Source organism: Xenopus laevis, chromosome 4L (genome assembly GCF_017654675.1).
Source record: "Xenopus laevis strain J_2021 chromosome 4L, Xenopus_laevis_v10.1, whole genome shotgun sequence".
NCBI lineage: Eukaryota > Metazoa > Chordata > Amphibia > Anura > Pipidae > Xenopus > Xenopus laevis.
Genome location: NC_054377.1, coordinates 100,093,371 through 100,120,651, shown reverse-complemented (window position 1 = coordinate 100,120,651; position 27,281 = coordinate 100,093,371). Strand labels below are relative to the sequence as shown.

The following is a 27,281-nucleotide window of genomic DNA, read 5'->3' as shown; positions in this document are numbered from 1 at the left end:
GGGTTTTTACTATTGAGTGTTGTTCTTAGATCTACCAGGCAGCTTCTATCTTGTGTTAGGGAGATGTTATCTGGTTACCTTGCCATTGTTCTTTCGTTTGGCTGCTGGGGGGGGAAAGGGAGGGGGGTGATATCACTCCAACTTGCAGTAAAGCAGTAAAAAGTGATTGAAGTTTATCAGAGTACAAGTCACATGACTTGGGGCAGCTGGGAAATTGACAATATGTCTAGCCCCATGTCAGATTTCAAAATTGAATATAAAAAAATCTGTTTGCTCTTTTGAGAAATGGATTTCAGTGCAGAATTCTGCTGGAGCAGCACTATTAACTGATTCATGACAGTATCCCTTTAACACTAATTTGCATATTCAGATTGGATCAAAAGGATCAATCATCTAAAAAATATTTTCAGTTATCTGTCCAGTGTCAACTTCACAAGACATTTAGGACTCATTCGACCAGGTACGCAGAATTCCTCTGAATATGATTCCTGTGAAAAGAGCTGGGATTTGGCAGAATCCCAAACTGAATCCTGGATTTGATGCATCCCCACACCTAACCAATTAGAATAATGTTTGTTTTTAAAAAGAACTAAAAACAATAAAAATGAATATGAATGAATGAATGCTCTATATTATGTTTGTGAGTTGGACCCAAAGATCAGGTAACTAATAGCAGCACAGACAATGGGATGTAAATCAGTAGAAAAGAAGATGGGGAGTTACTGGGGTATATTTGAAGGTACAGTTCTTCACTGTTAAAGGGCTGTGGTTGCCTTGAGCTGGTACAGACCCCACACATAATCTGTCCTACAGACAAACAATATTCTCTTGAAAATGTGAAATTTATGAAATTTGAGAAGCAAACTACTATCCTATTGCCCAACATTAACACTGATAAACACCTGCATTTTCCAGCACACACACACACAAATGCAGGCACACCACTAACCCCCTTGTGATGCTACTTCTTCGTTCTAAGTCGTTTGCAAACCACTAATCACCTTGTGTGGCAATCTGGTTAACCTGTAAGTCAATCCATCTAAAGTTAGCTGTCTAATATCCTTACTATATTACTGAAAGGAAAAGGGACAGTCTCATAGTGCCAAGTGGTTTCTATCCCATTTCCCTTATTAAGCGTGGGTCACCAGGGCTGATCTTGGCCAAGAAAAAAGTGCAGGTTGAGTATTAGCCCCTATGCTACAATCTGCCCCTGGAAATACTGCGTTGGCCCAGATGTAGGAGCATACAAGGGATTTTGGAGTCAAAATGCCAACTCACGTGTTTCACCACCGCAAGCCGACGTGTGTGCCTGCACCAGGGATGACGCAATAATTCCAAGTGCACACAAGGTAAGGGCCAGATTGTAGTACGGGCTGATTCTTTTCCTGCACTTTCCCACAGGCCGAGTTTCAGCAGCGTGTGGCATTGTCCTTAGAGCAGTGAATGTTTTGCTAAATAGTTCAACAAATTCCCACGACATTAAAGTAAGTGACACTTTGCTAGATGAAACCTGCTAAGGCAGAACTATATTAATGTTCCTTTATGCTGAGCTACAATGGAACTTATATACACAGCTTGACCACATTTTTGTGTAGTTATTCATATTCATTTGAATGCTTGTTATTAGAGTAAATAGTGGCTGGTAAAGGAAAAAAAATGAAAATGATTAAATATGATATGTACAATGTCTAAAAGATATACTGAAGTTGCTATGTAACATTTTACAACAGTCATAAATATTTGTTTCATGTCTTTGCAGAACAAACATTCATGTGAACAGACTTCTTTTGTACTGTTATCTTTATATTCTGAGTACTACTTTGATCATCTACTATAGGAGCAGGGCAGCTTTTAGCAGATAGCAATGACAAAGGTATAAAGCAGTTTATTCTAGTTTTTTTTTATTGTTGTTGTTTATACTTCATCTAATATGAGATGCTTGTCCTAATACACTTGTGCATATAATAAAGGCAAATGCTTACTTACATACTCATTGGTTGTGACTAGATAACTGTCCATGCTGACAGTGAGGACATTGCTGGCAGGCCTGGATTTGTGGAGAGGCCACCAAGGCCCGGGCCTAGGGTGGCAAGACTTTAGGGGGTGGCATGCTGCCCAGCCGCACCCACATTGGTTCAGAAACACTGGGGGATGCACAGGAGATACAATAGTTTTTTAATTTCCCATGCTCCAATCCCCATTGCTTTGGTCCAGATGAAAATTTGCACAAATAAAAGGGAGGGGATGGGGGCGATGAACAGTAGGGGGCGATGAACAGTAGCGGGCGATAAACAGTAGCGGGCCTTGGGGTGCCTGTTATATAAATCCAGCCCCGATTGCTGGAACTTTGCAAATCTGAGACTATATAATACAATTATGTTTTTATTTTTAAATGTATTTTCTTTCATTTTGTTTTATATAGTAGGACATTGGTAGTTAAATGAATGCATTTATTTTATTGAAATAAAAATACAGTCCCTACAGCTTAATCCAGCCAGTTGGATGTGCTCAAAAGTAGTTATATACCAATGTGCAGCAATCAATTAAAACCCATATGTATTCATATTTATTTATAAGTGCATTCATAAAATGATCTCCATAGAGTCATAGATTGGTGAGGGGCCCCTCGTTCTGACCCAAATTGTGCAATGTATGTATATTATAAAGTGCATATATCCCCCTGCAGTATATGCTTTTGACTTGAGAAATATAATACAAAGATTTTCATTTTTTATTATTTGTGGTTTTTGAGTTATTTAGCTTTTTATTCAGCAGCTCTTCAATTTGCATCTGGTAACAAGGGCCCAAATTCCCCTAGCAACCATGCATTGATTTGAATAAGAGATTGGAATATGAATAGGAGAGGCCTGAATAGAAGGATGAGTAATAAAAAGTAACAATAACAATACATTTGTAGCCTAATTACAGGGCATTTGTTTTTTTAGAAGGGGATCAGCGACGCATTGTATCAGAAGTCATAAGCAACAGTGCAGGACGAACACGCCGGTGTTTCCTTATCAGTTATCTTTACAAGTATATGTAAACCATTGAAAAATCATACGTAATTCATTGACATTGGGAAAGAGTTAAGGTGGCCATACACGGATAGATCCGCTCGTTTGGCGATGTCGCCAAACGAGCGGATCTCCCTCCGATATGCCCACCTTGAGGTGGGCAATATCGGGCTGATCCGATCGTGGGCCCTAGGGCCCAACGATCGGATCCTAGCGTTCGCCAAACGGGCGGTCGGATCGCGGGACCGCATCAACGAACAGATGCGGCCGCGATCCGACGGGATTTTTAACCCCATCCGATCGAGATCTGGCCGACTTTCGGCCAGATCTCGATCGGGGAAGCCCGTCGGGGGCCCCCATACACGGGCCAATAAGCTGCCGACTTGGTCTGTCGGCAGCTTTTATCGGCCCGTGTATGGCCACCTTTACTGTCATCGGGCGATTGGTAAATACGCACAGTTCATAGTTGTGTAACGGAACTGTCAGTGTATCGATAAGCGGTGTGCTAATGTGACGTCACACGCTGGCCACGCTTCCATGGTAACGGGCGTCTCGGCGCTACCGGAAGTGGGAATCAGGGTGCCGTGCTCCCTCACATACGCCGCTTCCGGCGGGAGAAGGTGGCTCTTTGCCCTAACCGGTTCTCTGCCGGGATGTCCCGCTGACCTGGCATTTGCTTTGTATTACTGGCTGCGTTTTATCCATCGTTTACCTGTCCCGCCGCACGTTGTGACTGGGAGCTTATGTGTTGGCCGAGGGAGAAGCCGCGATGATGGTGTGAGACCGGTGAGCCACAGCGGGCGCTTGTCTTTTCCTGCGCCTTCACGCCAGACCCCTGTGTGTAATCTTCTGTCTTGGATTCATTTTGTTTTTATTGTTAGCGCTTGATTTCACCCACTAAAATATCTTCCTGAAACGAAAACTTTCCTCCAAGGCCTGGATCTTGCCATTCGGTCTCCGTTTCCGGTCGTTTCTAGGAAATAAGGCTGCAAAGAAATGGCCTCTTCGTCGGGGAACGATGATGACCTCACTATTCCCAGGGCTGCCATCAATAAAATGATTAAAGAAACTCTGCCCAGTGTTAGAGTAGCCAACGACGCTCGCGAGCTAGTGGTAAACTGCTGCACCGAGTTCATCCACCTCATCTCCTCGGAGGCAAACGAGATCTGTAACAAGTCCGAGAAAAAAACGATATCCCCCGAGCATGTCATCCAGGGTAAGTGAATGCAGGAGCTCAGAGTCACACACTGTTGCTGGACACGGGTACAAGATGCTGGGAGCATTCATGTGGGGCCATGGGATTGTCACAGCACTGCATCTAGATATATACAGAAACATATAATGGTCGTCATGACTGACTCATTGCCTGCCACATAGTCTGATCATATATTTATAGCAAATCAACTTCCTCATGTGTCCAGCAGACATAACATTTTGAATTTGGCTTGGTCTGCTAAAACCAATCCCCAACTAGTCATACAAGCCCATGTGGCTTAGAGACTATGGTGCTCCCCAACCCCTTGGATGTTGCTCGCAGTGGCTTCAAAGTAGGTGCTTTTTTTAATTCCAGGCTGGTAAGAAGATCTTATTGCATACAAACTACAAAGTAGAGCCTTCACATAGGGGCTACCAAATAATTCACAGCTCTTATTTGGCACCCCAGTGACTTTTCCATGATTGTGTTGCCCCCCAACTCTTTTTACATTTGAATGTGGATCACTGTTAAAAAAAGGTTGGACACCTGCTGTAACCCATGGTCCTCCTTGCGTGTTTGTTGCAGCCATGACTAAATGAGCTTTTGCATACAAGTGACTCTGTTTGTGTTTGCACGAGTGCAGAAAGGGCTTCTTTGTGCAAATTGTGCTGAATTGTAGAACAATGTACAGATAGACCATCTGCAGCACGTTGTTCTTGCAGGTCTTTGGAGGTGATCTTTGTCATGTCTGTAACCTTTCTCACAATCCTCCACATATGCTGCTCCTGTATTTTTCTTGGCCTGCCAGACCTGTATTTTACAGCAACTGTGCCTGTGGCCTTCAATTTCCTGGTTACATTCCTTACAGTTGAAACTGCCAGTTTAAATCTCTGAGATGTAATTTTGTAGCCTTCCCCTAAACCATGATACTGAACAATCTTTGTTTTCAGATCTTTTGAGAATGGATTTGATGATCCCATGCTGTCACTCTTTAGAGGAGAGTGAACCAGAAGCACAACTTGCAATTGGCCACCTTAAATACCTTTTCTCATTATTGGACACACCTGCCTATGAAGTTCAAGGCTTAACGAGCTAATCCAACCAATTTGGTGTTGCCAGTAATCCATATTGAGCAGTTACATGCAATCAAATTAGCAAAATTACAAGGATCACATTTGATTTAAATTCATACAACTGAATACTGCTTCACTAAAAAACACCCCAGTACTCCGATGTTCCTTCCAAAAATTAAAGATGTACCACTGTTATGTTTTTTGTTGAAAATGGATTAAATTATTATGCTAGCTGAGAGGTGTTCCCAAACTTTTTCATGTGACTGTATATGTCTCCTATATGCCTATGCTGTCCATATTATTACTGTATTTATATAGTGGCCGGATATTCTGCAATGCTTTACATTAGTCCCTGCCCTAGTGAAATTTACAATTTATACACCCACACATATTATTCTGTATCTTTTTTTGAACTTCAATAGTATGTGATGTGTGCACCAGTCTGGAACCATTTTGTAATATCATAACTTTCTGTAATGCTCTCTCTTTGTTTCTAGCACTAGAAAGCTTGGGTTTTGGTTCCTACATCAGTGAAGTAAAAGAAGTCCTTCAAGAATGCAAAACTGTTGCATTAAAACGACGAAAAGCAAGTTCTCGTCTTGAAAATCTTGGCATTCCTGAAGAAGAACTTCTAAGGCAGCAGCAAGAGCTATTTGCAAAAGTAAGTGCTTGGTCTTGCTTATGGGTCTTGAAGATCACTGTTAATTTGGAATATTTTCGTTTATTCGTTTGATTTCTCTAAGTGTAGCTCTTATTGGTATAGTGAAGCAGAACATTTTTTTATTGACACTACTTTTGTTAGAAAAAAACAGTGACTAAGTTGTAGGAGGTCCCATATGTCACTTCCCAGGAAGCCCAGTCAATTGCCTGTGGTCCATAGTTCCACGAATGAGGATAATCACAGGCAGAATGCTTTGCAGAGGCAGAACTTTCCATAGCTGTTTGTGAGTAAGAAGCATCACTTGGCTGTTCCTGAGTTTCTTGGGAATAGTACAAGAAGAAAATTACCAGCATTCACGGTCTTAATTTGCAGGAAAACCTTGCTTTATTGCAGTGCGGTGATGCAACGTTTGGGGGCCACGCCCCTTTATCAAGCAGTTGCATCACTGCACTGAAATAAAGCAAGGTTTTCCTGCAAATTGAATTGAATAGGAAGCTGCCGAAACTTCCATTACTAAGCACCAGGCGACTCTACAGGAGGGTGTCGTGGGTGTGCGTCTGTCTGCTCATACTAATTTTCTTGGGAATAGACCATACGGTAAAATACACTGTACTTTAATCGGGGAGACCCATTTATTAGAGGTCTAATTTCGAATTCATGTGAATTTTTTAAATTCAAATAAACTCAACTTGATTCGATTTGAATGGCTTATATTCGATTGAATGGTTCCGACCCGAAAATTTTAATCGTATTCAATTCACATTTGATTTTTAAGAATCAAATTTTTCTCCTGGAAAAAAAACAAGCCTTAATGTCAGGAAGGCTATTGACATCTCCAAATGGCTCAACGGACCTCTGCCATTGACTTTTACATGAACTCGGCAGGTTTTAGGTGGCGAATATTCAATTAGGACTGTTTCCATGGTCAAGTTGTGATAAATGTCACATTCGAATAGGGGGGATTAAAATTTGAATGTGTGACTTCAGCAACATGAAAATTCAAATTTACTACTCGACCCTTGATAAATCTGCTCCTTGTACTGGCACACTGGCATTTTGAACTGGAACAACACTGCAGTCTAAGTATTTTATATTAGTTGTTTATGTAGGTCAGATGTCTAAGCATTTGACATGGGTAACTTAGTCATTGTACGTAGTTTATCTGGTCTTCATTAGACGGATAAACTTTTAAATCAATGGCATATGGTTCATTTGTTACCCATGTGAAATCACAATTGTGGTTGGGCAACAAAATCACATTATAGCTTGAAAGTGCAACAGCAGATCACCTGCTTGAAAGCAAACATCCTATTGATGTTTATGGCCTACTATGTCTGTATGAAGTACTTGTGGGAGTTTCTACTTTCTCTTACTTGCACTTGTGTAATGAATTATTGCTTGTTTGGCACAAGTGATCTTTGTTTGCTAAAACTCTGCTTTGATTGTAGGCAAGACAGCAGCAAGCCGAATTGGCCCAACAGGAGTGGCTACAAATGCAGCAGGCTGCTCAACAAGCACAACTTGCAGCTGCAACTGCCAGCGCTTCAAACCAGGCCGGTTCCTCTCAAGACGAGGAAGAGGATGATATCTGAGTATTTCCACCTATGTTAATATCGGCCTTTGAATAGCTTTTCGCTTGCACAAAAAGAAGTGAAAAATGCTTAATTGTAAAATTTTTTTATGCATCTTGGTGGACTGGTTATTGGTATTCTAGGGATGTCTGTTAAGTCTCCGCTCTTGTATGCAACATACATGTACAAATATCCTTTTTGAACTGTTAAACAGTAAGGTTCATTATCATATCAAAAGAACATTTTTAACCGCCTTTGAGAATTTTATATTAGCAATCAGTCATTAACTTGATCAATAAGCAGTGTTAAACCAGAATACATCTTTATTAAATATAGCGAGATTTATACAGAAACTCTAAAAACACTTTTGCATTTACCTTTTAACTAAGCTTAAAAAAAATCTTAGGGGTTTTTTTTTGTTTTATTTTTTAATTTTTGTGGGATGGGTTGGGATTTTGGTTTGTCTGACAGACACTTGATGAAGTCAAAGATCACTGTCAGGAAAGTGTGTCTGTAATACTGAATTTTAGGGGAGGATGTGAAACCTTTGTACAGGGCAAAAACATTGGGGGCTTTGCAAACAAAGAAATTCAAAATTGTGTCAGTACAGGAAACATCAGCCCAAACATGGCTGGGAAGGGATCTTTTTTTAGCAATTCATGTGGAAACTGAGTTTTTTTTTTTTTTAAGACCCTTTAAGAGTTAATAAAAGGACATGTGCAATCCAAGCTCTTTTTAAAGGGGAACCACAATTTAAAACTTCATCTGGTGCAAAGTAAATATGTGAAGGATGGCTAATAATAATTATATTTGTGGTTGTAACTTCATTATTTTCTTACCCCAAAACATGTTAGGGTTTTTCTTTTTTTTTTTTTTAATTTACTCTGGCACGTCACAGCTATAAATGGTTGTATATTTGTATTTTTAATTGTATTTGATTAGTATATTGCTGTATGGTCCTAGTTAGCATTTAACCTGCACCTTGAATTTAGTAACTGTAATAAAATTGGGACTTGTGTTTGCTCAGTGTCACATGTAAGGAGTGTGCACACTCATACATGCACTATATATATATATATATATATATATATATATATATATATATATATATATATATATATATATATATATATATATATATATATATATGTGTATGTGTATGTATGTATATATATGTATGTGTGTGTGTATATATATATATATATATATACACACACACACACACACACACACACACACACACACACACACACACACACACACACACACACGTGTGTACTGCACTGATAGTACTAATAAAAATGCATTTTTATTAGTGCTGTAATAGATCTTACAACTGTAGAGGGTTCATGAATAAATCTTGTTGCCAGAGTTTATCAGAAATAAAATTTCAGTATTTATTGAAAGTTATGGTCTGTGGCACATGGGGAGTATATTGGGCTTTTTGCTCACTATTGTGAGCCTGTCATTTAATCGCAGTAACATGAAAGTGCCAGCAATTATTTGTTTTCAATATTGACACCTAAAAGTACATGAAAATGCTATTGAACATATGAGGAGGCGTTTTTGTTTTTTTGCAGATTGCCTGAAATCTGCTCCATGTGCCATAGGCCCAATGGAAAAATGCTAACTAGTCCATTTATATTTTATAAAGAAGATCTTGTCAGTTAAGGCCACTGAGTGTGTCTCAATAAGAACCAACTTACCAGTGGGGTTAGAGTGTCTCACACATTTAGTTTTGTGTAGCTATTGTGTTAAGTGAGAACAGTAAAGGTGTGTAAAATGTGCATTAGCAGTGCTAGTAATAAAATGCAGAAAACCAAACATGGGAATCCTTCCTTGGCACTTCTGTGGGTTGTTTTCGCTGGCACGTTTGCTGTCACTTGCCAAATTCGAGCTTTCGAGAATTTATGTAAATAATGCACACTATGCCTGTTTTTAGTTTTTTTTATATACCCCATTCCTTTCAAGATGGTTCTTAAGTGATATTTTGTTTGTTCTTGAACAATGTTGTCTGAAAGTAAAAGCAACCTCAGCAAAAAAAAATTTCAGCTGATACTTATAGACTTAAACGTAAATATACTATAAGAAGAACAAGGGGCTTATTTTTTAAGGATGTTTTTCAGGTAATTTTGACGAGCCTACAAGAGGTGTTCAAGAGGCATTTAAAATATTGCTTTGAAACAAATACTGGATTTCTTTGGCTGCATAGATCACCTGCATTTGGACCCTAGTGGTATTAATTTATATAACCAAGAAATATTGTGAATATAACAAGTTTAATTTCAATTTCTGGGGCAGGTCAAAGAGAGAATTTGTGTGGGTCTCTACCATCAGAAATGGCTCCATGGAAAAAAATAATAATGGCTAGGTTTTTTTTTTTAGTATGTACATCAGGGATGTCTAACCCGCAGCCTATAAGTGGCCATTGTTGTTAAGAAAGAGCTGAAGGTTTTAAAGGTTGACATCTTTATTTTTCTGCAGTTGGTGACAACACTTTTCCAGTTCTGAACCTCTTCCTGTATTAGGACTGTCATCCCTGTTAATAATAAGAAGAATATGAAGAGCAGAAATGTTACTATTACTGTAGTTCTTTGTAAAGCAGAGGCAGCAATTCACTCGGGGCTGCATCGTGTGCAGCCACCAGAACCTTCTATTGCTTCAGAAGTAATCCTGTCTGCTACAACACTCAGATTGATGAGCAGACTGCTTTGTTCAAGCTCATCGCCATTTACTGCTTGAGCATTCATCCTGCACCTTGGTCCAGTTTGTAGGTAATAGTACATGGGGGTGTTTTGTCATGTGAAATTGTTAGGGATTCGGCCTTTTTCACCAGGATTCGGCTGAATCCTTCTGCCCGGCCGAATCGAATCCGGGTCATAATTTACATATGCAAATTAGGATTCGTTTTGGTATTCGCCCGAATCTTTCACAAAGGATTTGGGGGTTCGGCCGAATCCAAAATAGTGGATTCGGTGCATCCCTAGAAATTGTGCTCGCTGGCGGGCAACATAGGTCCGGAAATACTTCTCCACCTAAAATTGTTATTGTTGTATTCCTGTTGGTGCACTTGCTTATTGTTTAAAATTTGCTCCAAGTGCACTGGCAGGGTTCCAGTGATAACAGGCCACAAGACATACTTGGACTCATTTATCATCTCTGTGCAAATTTGCCCATGGGCAGTATCCCATAGCAACCAATTAGTGATTTGCTTTTTTCCACCCAGTTGCAGGTAGAACAATGAATGCAACAATTTCATTGGTTGCCATGGGTTACTGCCCATGGTCAAATTTGCACAAAGATGATAAATTATCCCCTCTGTGTACAATTGCCTTTAGCCAGTGACCTGACCCTGACTAGTGGAACAGCTGTTTGGGGCCCATGACGAGTTTGCAAATCCAGCCCTTAGTTATTCACTGCATGTGCATCATTCTGGATCTCTGCAGTGCTCTTCACTTATGACAGTTTTATTTTAAATGAAGATGACAGTATCTCTTTTTAATGACTATTTTCCCCAGTTGTGCAGTTAATAAGCAAGATCTAAATGAAGGTGGACAGCTTTTGCAATGAAGAGAGATCTACCAAATCTAGTCCAGTCTAGAATAGCTGGAATGATTGTGATGTTTCTCATTTGTACTTCTATGGCCCCTGCATTGTCTACATGACCATACAGCTTCTTTCCTAAAAAAAGAAAGAAAAGAACAAAAAAAACTTATGAATATTTGACTAATAAGATTTTTTTTCACATGCAGTGTTTGGGCTCTCTTGCATCACATGTGTTTGTTATTGTGCTGGTTGCATCTCTGTGACATTTTCCTTTAAAGTCCCTGTAATGTTTCCATATGCTGTATTCTCCAAGCAATAAAATTTAATGTTTTTTAAAGCTATTTTGTATTCTTACTCCTTGCGCAATAGCCGGAGTTTTTGCTTTTATAGAGTGTGTTGTTTTCTGGGTTTTTTTTTATCACCTAGAATTAGGGACATTAAATTCAAGGACCACAAAACATTTGCTGTTCCCCATGCTATTCATATCCTGCTCAATTTTTTAAAAGTTATGAACGTGTGGGATAAATGTTCCAGGGATTGGTAATATTGGCAAGGAAATGATTTAATGGCATGTGTATCCAAACTGGTGTTTTCTTACCTAACACACATTGTATATTTAAAGGGACAGTTTATTGTAAAAATAAAAACGGGGTAAATAGATAGGCTGTGCAAAATAAAAAAATATTTCTAATATAGTTAGCCAAGTATGTAATGTATAAAGGCTGGAGTGACTGGATGTGTAACATAATAGCCAGAACGCTACTTCCTGCTTTTCAGCTCTCTTGGCTTCCACTGATTGGTTACCAAGCATTATTGAATTTCCTGCTTTGCTGTTCTCTAACTCTGAGTTAGTCAGCGACTGTAGGGGGGGCCACATGGGACATAACTGTTCAGCGAGTTTGCAATTGATCCTTAGCATTCAGCTCAGATTCAAAAGCAACGGTTATGGCCCATCTGACCCCCTCAAGTCATCGATTGGTTACCAATCGGTGGAAACCAAGAGAGCTTCAGAGCAGAAAGTAGTTTTTTGGCTATTATGTTAGACATCCAGCCACTACACCCTTTATACATTACATTTTTGGCTAACTAACTATATTAGAAACATTCTTTATTTTGCACAGCCTATTAACCAGTTTTTGTTTTTACACTGAACAATTCCTTTAAAGTTGCTGGTACATACAGCATCACAAAGATGTGGACATAAAGTTTACATGCAGCTTTTTCAACTGTGCTCGTACAAACGTATATCATCCACCAGCAGTAATGATCTTCTCCTCCAAATAAGTGCATGAAAAGGATGCACAACACCACAGGCTTGAAAAGGCAAAGCTGGAGAAAATTTCAGTTTAATGACATAGTTATATATAAATTCAAGACACACATGGGGGAATGTTTCATAAGTAAACATGCGTTTTCAACTTGTGCAAAGGGCTACAACTATTTCAGGAAAAATAAACTCTAAGACATATACCCGACGCTCTCCACCATTTCCCAATGTTAAATATTTAATTTTTTTTAAATATTCCTGACCGGTACTATGAAGTTAATGACACAGGATGAAGTTTCAGACATTTTTCCTTCTCTTACAGAAATTAAAGGATTAAAACAGCAGCAAAGAGCATTTACATTTTCAAGGACATTCCTGGTCAACCTGCTGCTAATACTGACTCATCTAATGACTCTTAAAGAAAAATTATACCCCTGAACAATGTAGGTCTCTAAAATTATATTGCATAAAACAGCTGATATGTTAAACTGTGCTTCATCTATATAAACTATTTTCATAATATACTTTTTAGAGTGTCATTCCGTAATACTAAATGGAAAATTTACATTTTAAAGGAGAATTCAACCTGTAATAAAAAAAAAAACCCTCCCCCCCTACTCTGGGTAGACCCCTACTCCTCCCTACTCTGGGTAGACCCCTACTCCCCCCAGCCTACCTGCCCCCCGGGGCAAATGCCCCTAATTTTTTACTCACCCCTCCATGCAGATTCGGGCCTTGGAGTTCATGGTAGCCATCTTATTCTTCTACAGTAATCTTAGTGTCTTCACAGCATTTTCAGCGCATGCACAGTTGGAGTAAATTTCCGGTCCCGAACAACTGCGCATGCACCGAAAGTCACTAATATTTTTCAGAAATTTGTGACTTTCGGTGCATGCGCCGTGGTATGGGACCGGAAATTTACTCCCAACTGTGGAGGCAACGAAACTTCCGAAAAACACAGAAGAAAGAAGATGGCGTCTGTGAACTCTGAGGCCAGAATCTGCACAGAGAGGTGAGTAAAAAAAATTAGGGGCATTTGCCTGGGGGGGGGGGGGCAGGTAGGCTAGGGGGATGTTTTTTTTTTTTAATTACGGGTTGAATTCTCCTTTAAGATCTAAGGCCTGTCACCCTGGGATCCTACATTTCACGGAGCAACCAATCAAACCATAAATGTTAGGTCACATGAGCCAATGAAAGGGGTTGTTCACCTTCCAACACTTTTTTTTTTTCGGTTGGTATGAGAGAGTTCACAAGAAATAAAGGCTTTTTACAATTACAGTCTATTTTCTATGTGTGACTTTAACTAATATTGAAGTCTACATGTTTATTTTTCACCTTAGCAGCTCTGGGATGGTGGGGGTCGCCGACCCTGTAAACTGTTCTAAATTGATATATTAGTTGATACATTTCTTATCTTTGTCCCTGCTGAGCATAATCCCTCAGTTTCATTAAAGGCAGCTGTTCGAATTAATACAATAGTTGCTAATACTCCAGAGATGCTGCAGAGAAATGTATCAACTGAATGTTGCAGAATTGTAACTGAGTCTGTCAGCTCAGTAATTCAGGTGCATACTCAAACACCAGAGACAGGGACATTAAACTTTAAACTTAGATTTTGAAAAATGGATAACAAAATGGAAAGCATTTGAAAAAAGTCTTTATTTCTGGGGAACAATCTGAAAACAATTGAACTGAAAAAAAGTGTTTGGAAGGTGAACAACCCCATGGAAATTGAAGCAACTATTTTTGGTCCTATCAAGGTAGATAAATGGCAAGGGACAGGGTTGTATACTGGTAATCTATTTAGCTACATTGCAGGGACCAAACAAGAACTTACTTCAATTTATCTGCCCTGTTTTGCTCAGGAAATAACAAAAAAGCATAATCCCAATCAATGAAATCATGTTGAAAAAAAGGGCATACTTCACCTTTAAATTTATGGGAATGCTGTAATTTATGTAATTGATAAAGTAATATCTCTGAATTAGGTAGAGTATGAGCTACTGTATATTTTAGATTGTTGTGCATTTATGTTCATATTTGGTCCATAAAAGAATAAATAGAAATGAATATTAAGCAACTATACAGCAATATGTCTGTTGTGGGCCAAATTGGAAACATACAGACATATGAAAAAGTTTGGAAAACCCTCTTAATTTTTTGCAGTTTTGTTTATCATTAGCTGAGCTTTCAAAGTAGCAACTTCCTATTAATATATAACATGCCTTATGGAAACATTAGTATTTCAGCAGTGACAGTTTATTGGATTAACAGAAAATATGCAAAATGCATCATAACAAAATTAGACAGGTGCATAAATTTGGGCACCCCAACAGAGATATTACATTAATACTTAGTTGAGCCTCCTTTTGCAAATGTAACAGCCTCTAGATGCCTTCTATAGCCTTTGATGAGTGTCTGGATTCTTTATGGCGGTATTTTTGACCATTCGTCCATACAAAATCTCTCCAGTTCAAAAATAATTTTTTGATATTGGGTTGAATTCATCCGACCCTCGACTTTAACAAGGGCCCCAGTCCCTGAACTAGTCATACAGCCCCATAGCATGATGGAACCTTCAACAAATTTGACAGTAGGTAGCAGTGTTTTTCTTGTAATGCGGTGTTCTTCTTCTGCCATGCAAAGCGCTTTTTGTTATGACCAAATAACTAAATTTTTGTCTCATCAGTCCAAAGCATTTTGTTCCAAAATGACTGTGACTTGTCTAAATGAGCTTTTGCATACAACAAGCGACTCTGTTTGTAGCGTGAGTGCAGAAAGGGCTTCGTTCTCATCACCCTGCCATACAGATGTTCTTTGTGCAAATTGCGCTGAATTGTAGAACGATGTACAGATACACCATCTGCAGCAAGATGTTCTTGCAGGTCTTTGGAGGTGAAGGGATGGGCAAATTTTCTCGCCTTGATTCTCTGCAAAAATGACGCCCATAAACTTTTATGGCGGTGTGCGTCAAAAAAAAGACGCTTGTCAAAAAAATTCGCCACGAAATTGACACCCATAGACTTTAATGGGCATCGGCGACATTTCACCGGCGGCAAATTTTTGGCAAAACGAAACAGGTCAAATTCACCCATCCCTAGAGGTGATCTTTGGGTTGTCTGTAACCATTCTCTCAATCCTCTGCAAATGCCTACAATTCTGTATTTTTCTTGGCCTGCCAGACCTGGGTCTTACAGCAACTGTGCCTGTGGCCTTCCATTTCCTGATTATATTCCTTACAGTTGAAACTGACTGTTTGAACTTCTGAAATAGATTTTTGTAGCCTTCCGCAGCCTAAACCATGATACTTCACAATCTTTGTTATCAGATCTTTTGAGGATCCCCTGCTGTCACTCTTCAGAGAAGAGTCAAACAGAAGCACAACTTGCAATTGGCCACCTTAAATACCTTTTCTCATGATTGGACACACCTGCCTATGAAGTTCAAGGCTTAACGAGCTAATTCAACCAATTTGGTGTTGTCAGTAATCAGTATTGAGCAGTTACATGCATTCAAATTAGCAAAATTACAAGGATACCCATGTTTTTGCACAGCCGGTTTTTCACATTTGATTTAATTTCATACAATTGAATATTGCTTCATTAAAAATCTTTGTTCAGAAAACACTCCAGTTCTCAGATGTTCCTGGGAAATGAAAGACATACCCCTGTTATCTTTTTTGTTGAAAGTGGAGTAAATTATTATGCAGGATAAGAGGGGTTCCCAAACTTTTTCATGTGACTGTATTAGTGCAGTGTATCAAGCGGTAGAGTATATTCTTAAAAATAAACCTTTTTCAAGTTATGTATTCATTCATAAAAACAGCTATAGCAATACACATAACCATGCCCTACTAAAACACTAAAAGCTATTCTCGATTACACACTGGTGCAGCATCTACACAGTCTTACTCTATTCTACATTTGACACCCTGTTCTGTTGGTTACAATGTAGTACGATCAATGTGGTATCAAGACATCCAGGTCCTGACTGAAATTCAAAATTGACCCTGGCATTTCAAGAAGACAGAGGTCCCAACAGGCCCACTAAATAGTGACTATGGCATCTTACATTGCCAGAATCCACAGACCTGCTGACACTCTCGGGGAGGCACATTTATTAAAAGTTGAATTTCGAATTCATGTGAGTTATGTAAAACTCTATTAAATTAGAATATACTTGAAACTTGACTAGGGGGGTTATTTATCTAAAACTTGGGCAAATTTTACAGACTTAAAAACTCGATTCGAATTTTCTCCGAAAAAAACTTGAATGCTAGGAATGCTACTAATATGTCCAAATTGGTACCTGGACCTCTCCCATTGACTTATACATGAACTTAGTGGGTTTTAGGTGGCCAATAGTCAAATTTGATTTCTCCTTTAATCATAGGCTTGATTAAGGGAGCTAATCCTGAAACGTGTTAGGTGTTGTATACAAGATGCCTGCAGCAATAAACATCTTTTCCAGAAGTGCCGTCCAGTTGCTGAGTTTGTGATGTTGCTATTATCCTATGCACACACAAGATGGTGCTAATGTTTCCTGTATTCAAAAAGAGGGATGCTAAGTAGAAAAACCAATTGTAGTTTCTGCGGTTTTCTATTCTTGCAATTTGGGCTGCTTTGTGGCTGTTTCTCTGCCTGCATTTAATTGCTTGCTGAGAAGAAACAGCTAATTGCTCACCACTGCTCTGAGATGTCACTACACCTATAAGTGTGGGGTTGGCTTGGGTGTTGGCACACGGAGTGGATTTTGGCACAAAAAATGCATTTTTGCTGGCTTGATTTCTTGATTTCGAATTAGAGCCTTGCTGCATATGACAGGAGAAGTAGTAGCTGGTCAATAATCTAAGTCAGTGTCCCCCAGCAACTTGATATTACTTTCACTTTTGGGCTGATGAATGGCATTAGCCCTAAACTGGACATTAAGGAGGGCAGGACGTGAAGAGGAACTGCAGCATGCATTGGCAGAGATAAACATTTCAAACCTGCCCCATTTCCAAACTGAATTGATGGACAAGCATACATGTACCAACAATCATACAATATTATTGACGTGTAAGGCCAGCTTAAGTAGTGTGAAACAATCACTCATGTTTTAACAGTTATTTGTTTCCGCTATGATATATGTATAAGCCAATTTGATATCTTTGATAAGTTACGGATTATAATTAAAATTCTCTTTTGGTTTAGAACTGTAAACAATTTAACAAAGAAGGCCACGCTCACAGTTCTTGGCAATAAAACAAAAATGTTTTTATTGAAAATACAAAATTTCGGTCACATAAAGTGGCCTTCCTCAGGGACAAAAAAAGAAGTTGAGGGAGGTCACTTTATTATAAATTCTATAATGAACTGAAAGGTCTATTAAACATTGCTCAATGTAATAGGTGGTTATCTGAGGTCATGTGTGAATATTATTTTCTTCGCCAACATCCTATTGTGATCTACACAGAGTGAAGTTATCGGTGGTGTTATCGGTAGCAGTACCTGATACAGGGCTCCTTGTTTACACATCCCCATACAGGAAAAAGATATAATATTAAGCAAAGAAAGTCATGCAACATCTCTTTAGTTGTCTAAATCATTAAGGGGCAGATTTATCAAAGGTCGAGGGGAATTTTCGAATGAAAAAAATTCGAATTTCGAGTTTTTTTTGTCTACTTTGACTATAGAATAGTCCAAATTAGATTCAAATTTGAAAAAAAATTCGAAATTCGAAATTTATCATGTACTGTCTCTTTAAAATTTAGACTTCGATCATTGGCCATCTAAAACCTCCCCAATTGCTGTTTTAGCCTATGGGGGACCTCCTACAACCTATTTGGAGTCAATTGGTGGACTTTGAAAAATCGAAGTTTTTTTGGGGAAAAACTTTGAATCGAATTCGCTATTCCTTCGATTGGTACAATTCGAATACAGCTAAATATGGACCTATTCGATCAAAAACTGACCTATTCCACCAAAAAAAAATTTGACTTCATTTCGGATGGTCTTTTTAAATTAGAATTTCAATGTTTTTTTCAATTCGAAATTCGACCCTTGTTAAATATGCCCCTAAAGGTTGAACTGAAAATTCAAATTATGATTTTTTTTTTATGGTCAAAAGTGTCAAATTCAATTTCTTTTTTTAAAAAAACTCGAATTAGAGTTTTTTTAAAAAAAATTTGATTTCGATTTTCAAGATTTATCATACTCTGGCCCTTTAAGAATTTGACTATTTGCCACCTAAAATTGCTGTTTAAGTCAATGGGAGAGGTCCAGGGATCAATTTGGAGATGTTTGCATCCTTCCTGACATTCAAGTTTTTTTCGGAGAAAAAACCCAAATCCAGTTTGATTGAATTCGATTTGAATTTTCGGGTCGTTTAAATTTGTCCAAGTTGGTAAAATTCGATTAGGGAAGGTGACTATGATAATGTTTTGTTAGAAAGAGATGCTTTCTGCATCCACACGCTAGATTGTGTGGCACCAATAGGGTTAAATTGCCAGTTGGTGTTAAGTTGTTTTTTAACTTAAGGTGACATTTTCTTTTGACTGGATAGGCGCACTGCAACAATTGTAAGTGATGTTTTGGTTACAAATAGAAGTTGCTAATATAGCAATGCAACTTTTTATTTCAGGTAAAAGTATTGTGTGTCTGCCACTTCTGGAAACAAAGTAAGTAATGGATAAACTTTTGGACTTACATTTGAATAGACTAAATTCACTTATAAGCAATGATTTGTTCCACACTGACACCTAGTGTTGAAAGTACAATAATTTTATCTCACGTGATTAAATGGAAAGATGCAATGTTTTTATTGTGTTGCAATGACATCACATATCACTATCGCTTTTATCCTTGATAAGGGCCCCAAATGCGGCCTATAACGCTGGATGTACAGTGATGAAATAATAAAAGTCATTCACATTAAAACATGATGGTGTGCTGGTCCATCTTAGGTGTGTGTGTGTGTGGGTGTGTATCCACAGCAATGACTCAGCACTGCACTAGACTTCCAATTAAAAAATCTGTGGATGAACTACCACTTGGTGAATTTTTTTTGTATATGTATATATATATATATATATATATATATATATATATATATATATATATATATATACCCCCTTCTGATAGGACAGAGCTTGTGTTCTGTCCTATTTCTTTCTTCTACAACACAGATGATGCTAGCAAGCAGTCATATTTTTGCAGCAGTGCCGGCTTGTAAAGATTTCACCTCTGTTTCATACACAGCACATAGGGGTTCCCTGCCTATGCAAGGCTCCTAAAGGAACCAGGAACACATCCACAGAATATATAATATATATAATATTCTCTTTACTTATCATGAGAGCTTTTCCTACCAGCACTCACACTGTTGATTGCACAGTGGCAGCTGCGGACCCCCTCATCCCCTCTAATGTGCAGCACCAGCACTGGCCTCAACTGTGCATAAATGTCAGGTTCAAGGTCAAGCAAGATGTAGTTCTCATTATCCACCATAAAATGTCAGTTTCCCAACACACATACCATTACAACCTAAGAGATGGGGTCTGCAACCTTTTTTAACATTCAGATGTAAAAAGAGTTGGGGAGCAACACAAGCATGAAACAAGTTCCTGGGGTGCCAAATAAGGGCTGTGATTGGCTATTTGGTAGCACCTATGTGGAGTAACAGCTTACAGGAGATTCTGTTTGGCAGTACATCTGGTTTTTATACAACAAAAAAAAGCCTGGAATTCAAAAATAAGCACCTGCTTTGTGGCCACTTGGAGCAACATCCAAGGGGTTGGGGAGCAACATGTTGCTCATGAGCTACTGGTTGGGGATCACTGATCTAGAGAAATATCTTACTGGCATCCACCCAGTGCAAGATCTTGCTATTTGCCCTTTGGGATGAACAATGGAATGACTCAAGAATATCACCAGGTGTACTGTGACCAGCTTTACTGGTACTGGTAACAAAACAAAAATCATTACTGGGTATGAACAGCAGAGATAATAGGGTTATGGGAGTAAACACAAGACGATTCATCCTTTATAGGATTTTAATGAAACAAATTACTATAATGCTATATCATTTTTCAATAATTACAACACAAAAGTAAGTCTCATTTACAATGGAAAGACAAAGGTTTCATAACAGAGTTGTTTATCTCAGATTCTGTTTGATGCTCCATTTAAGGGGCAATCGCTGGTCTGTAGGTACTTTCACTGGAGTAATATGGTGTAATTTGCATTGCTGAAACATGGGAGGGACTAAGATAATAGGAAAGGAGGAGGGGTATGTATATGGATTAAAACCCCTTATAAAGGAAGAAGTGGTGGTGGAAAATGTGAGGGCTGAAGGGTTGAATTTTTTACAGATGGTAATGCACCAGGTGAATTAATTGTAAGGTATACTACAGATGCTGTTGCAGATAGAAAAGGCTGCTAGTTTGGAGAAAGTTTTATAAATGAATTATCAACATTTTGACTGGAGCAACATTGTAACGCTGTATGTTATAGGATGTCTCTGACCAAACCAATCATGTTATACTTTTTTTTTTTTAACAATTCTTTTATTGAAACAAACATACATTCAGTTATCACGACTGTAGTAGATACAATGTTTGTTCCTGTTAATATACATTACATGTAAGTAGTTCAGTTTTAACAATAAAACTTAAACAAATAACAATAACATGGTGTCTTTGTCGTTTTTCAGATTCTTGTTTTAGTCATGACTTAACATCACTAATATTATGTTCCCTATGCTTCCCTCGTCATATTGAGTAACAAATATTACAATACAGTTCTATCCCGACACATCTGGTAAACCACAGTGCATCCACAGCAACACATAGAGTTGCCATAGGTTCTCAATTTAACACAGTATAAAGACATTGACTTTTACCCATCCCCCCTGTTTCCCACACATTATCGTCCTCTATGCATTGGAAGTGTTAAAACCCTCTAAGTAGTAGTGAACCAATAGATAATCCCCTTACACTCGCACATCACACTAGAATAATATGTATAGATAAAGGATAGCATGAACTCAGCGTGAGCAGTTAGAGAGTCAAGGAGGGTCTAGGTCAGGGTCCTCCTCAAGCCACAAGCCCCATATCTTATTAAATTTCTCAGGGCAACCCCTTTTCATGTATGTAAGTTTGTACAATGGAAGGGAGTGTTCCACTAATTGTTCCCAGTCTTTAACATTGGGGCCATCTCCAGACTTCCATTTAATTGCAATCGATTTTTTAGCATACATACAGAGTACAGATAGTAAGGTGCGATGCGCCCTCCCCTGGGACACGTCGTCCATCTGACTTAATAAAAGTACTTTGGGCTCTAACGGTACGAAAAGGTCAATTTTAGCCGCAATGAGCTGCACAACCGCCCTCCAAAATGATTTAATCACAGGGCAATCCCACACCATATGAAAAAAGTCCGCCGGGGAGTGTCGACATCTGGGGCACTCTGAGCTAATGGCCGGATTCATTTTATGCAGTCTTTGCGGGGTAAAGTAAACTCTATGTAGGTAGTTAATTTGTGTCATTCTGTCTTTACTACTGATTACTCCTTCGAAGATGGAACTCAGTGATTCTTCCCAGTGTTCCTGCGTGATTTCAGGGATGTCCTGCTGCCACTTTGTCCACAATCTATTGAGAGGGGTACCCTTAACAGTCTGTAATTGTGAATAAAAATATGATAGAGGCTTGCCTAACACCTGTTTATGTACCCCTACCTGTAAGCCATTTAGCGTGGTGTCTACCGTGTCACCCTTAAACTGAGTCACAAACGCGTGTCTCAATTGCAAATATCTGAAAAACATATTATTTGGCAAAGTATAAGTTTCTTTTAGGGCCTGAAAACCAATGAGTTTACCCTCCTCTGTGATATCTGATATATATTTTATGTTATATCTCGCCCAGAGCTGAGGGTCAGGGATCAACTCTAACTGCTTCAGATAGGGGTTACACCACAGCGGGGCAAAGCCGGAGCATTGAGTTTGTAGCTTAGGGTAATATTGATTAACCAAACGCCAGGCCTTAAGTGTCTCTTTCATCAGAAGGGAGACCGTAATCATGTTATACTTGATCTGCTGTTATCTAACAACCCAGAACATATAGCAAATGTGTAAGTGCTAGAAGCCCTGGGTAATAGTGACCATAATGTGATCTCATGTTTGTTGCGAGGGAGAAAATACAGGGTTAATGAAATCTGGAAAAAGTCTACAAAGAATCAGCCAAATACTGAACCAAATCCTGTTGAAGGATCTGTGTACTTGAAATCTGAATGTCCAGACTGCATGATAGTAAAAACATAGCATATAAGTAAACATTAGAGCCCATATACTGTTTTTTTTTTGGGTAATGGAACTGGAAGGTATTCGTACGAGAGCACTCATACTTGTAAGAAAGCAAAATTCCTGCTTTATGGTTGTTACTTAGACTGTTGTTTACGGCATATTAAAAAGTTCTAAGGTCAATTAATGATGGGTTTTAAGAATATGTACTGTAAACTATAGACTAAAGAGTGGTCCCTGGGGTCTACATTTGTTATAAACATCCTTCCATACATAAATATACAATACGAGAATTAATATTTCCTGCCATTGTGTAAGATCGGCAGGGTCATAATACATGGAACAATTTATGCTAGACCATGATAAAAAGTAATGTGTATGGTCTTAACATGTAATGGCTGCCTTTTATTATGTATAACACCAAGAAAGGAAAAAAGTTTTTTGCTATTTTAATTTACATCTTTTTTTGTGTGGATCTGTCAGACAGAATTTTAATTGCACTTCAGTTGCTAGGTCTCAATTATCAGATAGCAGTTTGCTAGTCAGAATGGAAGATGAAAACAAAGTGCCAGGGCCTGAATAGAAAGATAAGCTTAAATGAGAAGGAAACCCCCCTGGGCGCAAAAATCCCTCCCTCCCACCCTCCCTCCTCCACCCTGGCCTACCTGTCCCCCCGGGCAAATGCCCCTAACTTGTTACTCACCCCTCTGCGCAGGTCCTGTCCACGGAGTTCACAGGCGCCATCTTCTCCCAAGCGGTCTTCTTCCTGGATTAATCGGCATCTTTCTGGCACATACGCAGTAGGAGCATTTACCGGTACGGATCTACTGCGCATGCGCCGAATGTCACGAATGTCGTGACTTTTGGCGCATGCGCAGTAGATCCGTACCGGTAAATGCTAATACTGCGCATGCACTAAAAACGCTGGTCAAAGCAGGAAGAAGACCGCTTGGGAGAAGATGGCGCCTGTGAACTCCATGGACAGGACCTGCGCAGAGGGGTGAGTAACAAGTTAGGGGCATTTGCCCAGGGGGACAGGTAGGCCAGGGGGCGGAGGGAGGGGGGCAACACAGGGGAGGGGGGAGGGTTTTTGAGCCCAGGGAATTTCCTTCTGCTTTAAGCACCTGAAACCTTGCAGTCATTCTGGGTTTTGGCTGCTGGGGTCGGTTGATTGACAATCTGAAAGCTTTTGGTTACAGGCAAGAAAGAGGCAGAAGAGCAAAGGTAATCATTCAAAAACCATAAACAATACAAATGAAGATAAATTAAATAGTTGCTTATACTTGTATACAAGTGAACTTCCCCTTTAATTTATTTGCACCTAATGTTAAAAAAAAAAAGTTTTTACATTACACACTGTCCTCCCTCTGCTACTTTCTGTTATTTTATTTGCAGTGTCGGACTGGGACACCAGGGGCCCAACAAAGACCCTTAGACCAGGGGCCCATCCAAAAACCTTTAAACCAGGGGCCCACTCAAGGTATTATTTTCTTCCTTTCCTTACTCAATCTCTATTCTCCTATTCTCTTTTCTTTACATGCTATAATCTATTATTCCGTCTATTTAGCCTTTATTCTCCCAGAAATAGGGAATGGCCATGAAATAGGCCAAATGTTTAGAAGCAGGAGGGCCCACTGACACCTTGGCCCACTGGGAGTTTTCCTGGTATCCCTGTGGGCCAGTCCGACACTGTTTATTTGTATTTATTAGAATGAAATATTAAAACATTACTGTAAGATGGTAAGATTTTTCTTTATGTTCTGCAGGGATGTCACTGTCTACTATCTCATACTGACATACCCTAGAGCAGCAATGTCCAACTTCTTAGGTGTAGAGGGCCATCATTCATTAGATCTGTAAGACTGGAGCTGCATCAAAAGACTCCATTTCACCAATTACGTTTGCACCCGGTTCATCAGAGCAGGCTGGACAAATCCAGAATAGAAGGAGCAAGTACCTTTTATGAATGGCATGATCTGTAGCTGTGTATGTTTTCTCATTCACAAACAATAATTATCGGTATGAGGTCACAGTTTATTATGTGAGCCGAGCATTGTACTTTCCCAGCATATTCTATACATACACAGCAGCAGGTGCCCTCATATTGCTTCTTCAGCTAAGGCATTAGTAGTAGTAAAAGTATCATCATACATTTGGACCAACTAGGGGTGCTTTCCTGAAGCAACAAATATTGTATAATAATAGTGCACAATAATGGTTAGACCACCCTTTTATAAACTTTGTAAAATAGTTGCCTCTCTAAAGAATATGGGTCATGGGAAAATCTATTAAAGGTTGCCTATAGCTCGATTATATGGCCAGGATGAAGCACAAGTGAGATTTGCAGGAAGGACATATCTTGAATAAGCATTCTCATCCTTTATTTACTGTATAGTGTAGTGTACAACAGAAAACAAACACATCTACCTGAAACAGTAGGTTTACATGCCACCGTGTAAGCTCACTTAAGAGTAGCCTCTTGGAGAGACAACATCCCTGCCTTTAGTTGAAGGGCTGAGAAAACCAGAGATAAATTGCCCAGTATGCATTTACATTTAGGAGGTTATTTATCGAAGGTCTAATTTAGAACTCACAACTTAAATGTTTTCTTATTTAGAAAAAAAAAAACTTGTATCAACAAGTTGGAACTGATCAAGTTTCCGGCAGAAAAAAACTCAAACATCATGAAGGCTATTAACATCTTCAAATGGTTCAAGGGACCTCTGCCATTGACTCCTACATGACCTTGACAGGTTTTAGATGGTGTATTTTGGATCTGAGCTATTCCTAGGGTCGGGGTATAATAAACCTTGAAAAATTTGAGTTTAAAAAAATAATTTTAGTTTTTTTTTAACCCAAAAAATTTATTTTTGACCAAAAAAAATAACCAAGAAAACTCAAATTTTCATGGAAAACACAACTCAATCCTTAATAAATCTGCCCATATTAATGTTGACTGGGTTTGCATGATTTCTGAAAAACATGATCTCGCCCCCCCCTGTTCCACCATCATTACCTATTTTCCAGCAGTTAATGTGAGCTTGTTGCACTTAGATAAAGGACTGCATTTATTAATAGAGGTGCTTAACTGTGCAAGTGCATTTATCCTTGGCAACCAATAAGATATTTTCTTTATCTTATTTTTTTAAACTTGTAGTACACTGAGGCAATCATTTCCTTGTATGGGAATATATATTTTTGGCATGTTGGCATTAATCAAGTAAATGAGATCTAATTACAATTCCCATCACTTAAAATTGGCTTGTGACTCACCAATTATGTAATTGCTGTGCTTTGTGAGATTGTTCATTACTCGTATCAGTCGCCAAGCCGTTTGTTTTATAATGTGTATAATGAAGCATTTAATGAGTCAGATGAAAGTGAGTGTAGGACTGGACATACTAGGGATGACTTTGATGTAATTGTCCAGCTTAAATATATTGCAATATATGGACAAACAATCCCTGTTTTTTTTAAAGGGTAAGGCATTTTAGTAGCTTAAGGCACAAAATGTCTCAATGTCCTTTATATATTGATAATCGGTTAAGTGCAGAGGACTCTTGTATTTGTCTATGTGAATTTTCATTGCACCCGCTTAATGGTTTTAAAAATTAGTGGTGAGCACAACTTTCCCTTGTTTGTTATAGTTATACAGGAGCAGTGACCAGCTCCATGTTGTAGCTCCCACCCTTCCCAGCTATAGTCAGGTGATCCCACTGGTGGCCAATAAAAGGGCAACCATGTTTGGAAGTTTTAACCTTGAAAGCAGCAAGTAAGTTGCAGGTAAAATTTAGTCCCTGCGTAAAATGTATAATGAAACAATAGAATTCTTAATGAATCAGATGAAAATTGAGCATAGGACTGGCCAGATATGGGATGACTTTGATGTAGTTGGCCAGTTTAAATATATATCATATAAACTTTTTTTTGAGAAAGGCTATAGGATTAGCCGAAACGTCAGTTATTTATTTTCAATAACTTTCACCGATTTTTTGCATCTTAAGACCTGTGAGTGCTCGCCTCTTTCCAGGATATCTTACTTACTCTGCTGATAGCACCCAGGCACCAAACACCTTTTTTACGAGTTGTGCCGGCCCAACATTGACGCTTTTTTTATACATATATGCACAAGTTGTAATAAAAACCTTTTTTCCACGAAATATTGGAGTGCGGGTCCTTATCTGATGATTATATATATATATATATATATATATATATATATATATATATATATATATATATATATATATATATATTAATCGAAGGATGGACCAGCACTCCAGTTCAAATAAATAATCGTGCTTTTATTTAAATATCACCGTGCATCCAACGTTTCAGCCCGCATTGGGGCCTTTATCCTTGATGATATTTAAATAAAAGCACGATTATTTATTTGAACTGGAGTGCTGGGCCATCCTTCCATTATTGCATAATACTATTTTGACCAAGCACCCGTGAAAGCATTTAAGTGGTTGGAGTGCAGGTACCCTTGGACATATTATATATATATATATATATATATATATATATATATATATATATATATATATATATATATATATATATATATAAGCAAAGAAAGTGGTTCGATATTTTTCAGAGATGTATTTAAATGTATACCATATATTTATACACTCATATTTATATTTTCATATACTATTGTAATATTTATAATAATT

The 27,281-nt window shown here is 38.6% G+C and overlaps 1 protein-coding gene across 2 annotated transcripts; it reads left to right on the top strand.

Annotated features, from left to right (window-relative positions):
• Positions 1-3,522: 3,522 nt before the first annotated feature.
• On the top strand, positions 3,523-8,535 carry dr1.L (down-regulator of transcription 1 L homeolog). Of its 2 annotated transcripts, XM_018258562.2 has the most exons (4): positions 3,523-3,851; positions 3,949-4,230; positions 5,780-5,943; positions 7,392-8,535. In XM_018258562.2, the coding sequence occupies exons 2-4, from the start codon at positions 4,011-4,013 to the stop codon at positions 7,533-7,535; spliced, it is 528 nt and encodes a 175-aa protein (XP_018114051.1). In that variant the 5' UTR covers positions 3,523-3,851; positions 3,949-4,010; the 3' UTR covers positions 7,536-8,535. The 2 variants fall into 2 exon arrangements, with proteins under 2 accessions (XP_018114051.1, XP_018114050.1); XM_018258561.2 differs by having other exon boundaries at positions 3,525-4,230.
• The last annotated feature ends 18,746 nt before the right edge of the window (positions 8,536-27,281 follow it).

Excerpts from the sequence above, each read along its gene's own strand:
- dr1.L (XM_018258562.2), top strand. The coding sequence starts at position 4,011 with ATGGCCTCTTCGTCGGGGAACGATGATGACCTCACTATTCCCAGGGCT. Across the intron at positions 4,231-5,779 it reads CCCCGAGCATGTCATCCAGG|CACTAGAAAGCTTGGGTTTT; the intron begins GTAAGTGAATGC and ends CTTTGTTTCTAG. Across the intron at positions 5,944-7,391 it reads AGCAAGAGCTATTTGCAAAA|GCAAGACAGCAGCAAGCCGA; the intron begins GTAAGTGCTTGG and ends CTTTGATTGTAG.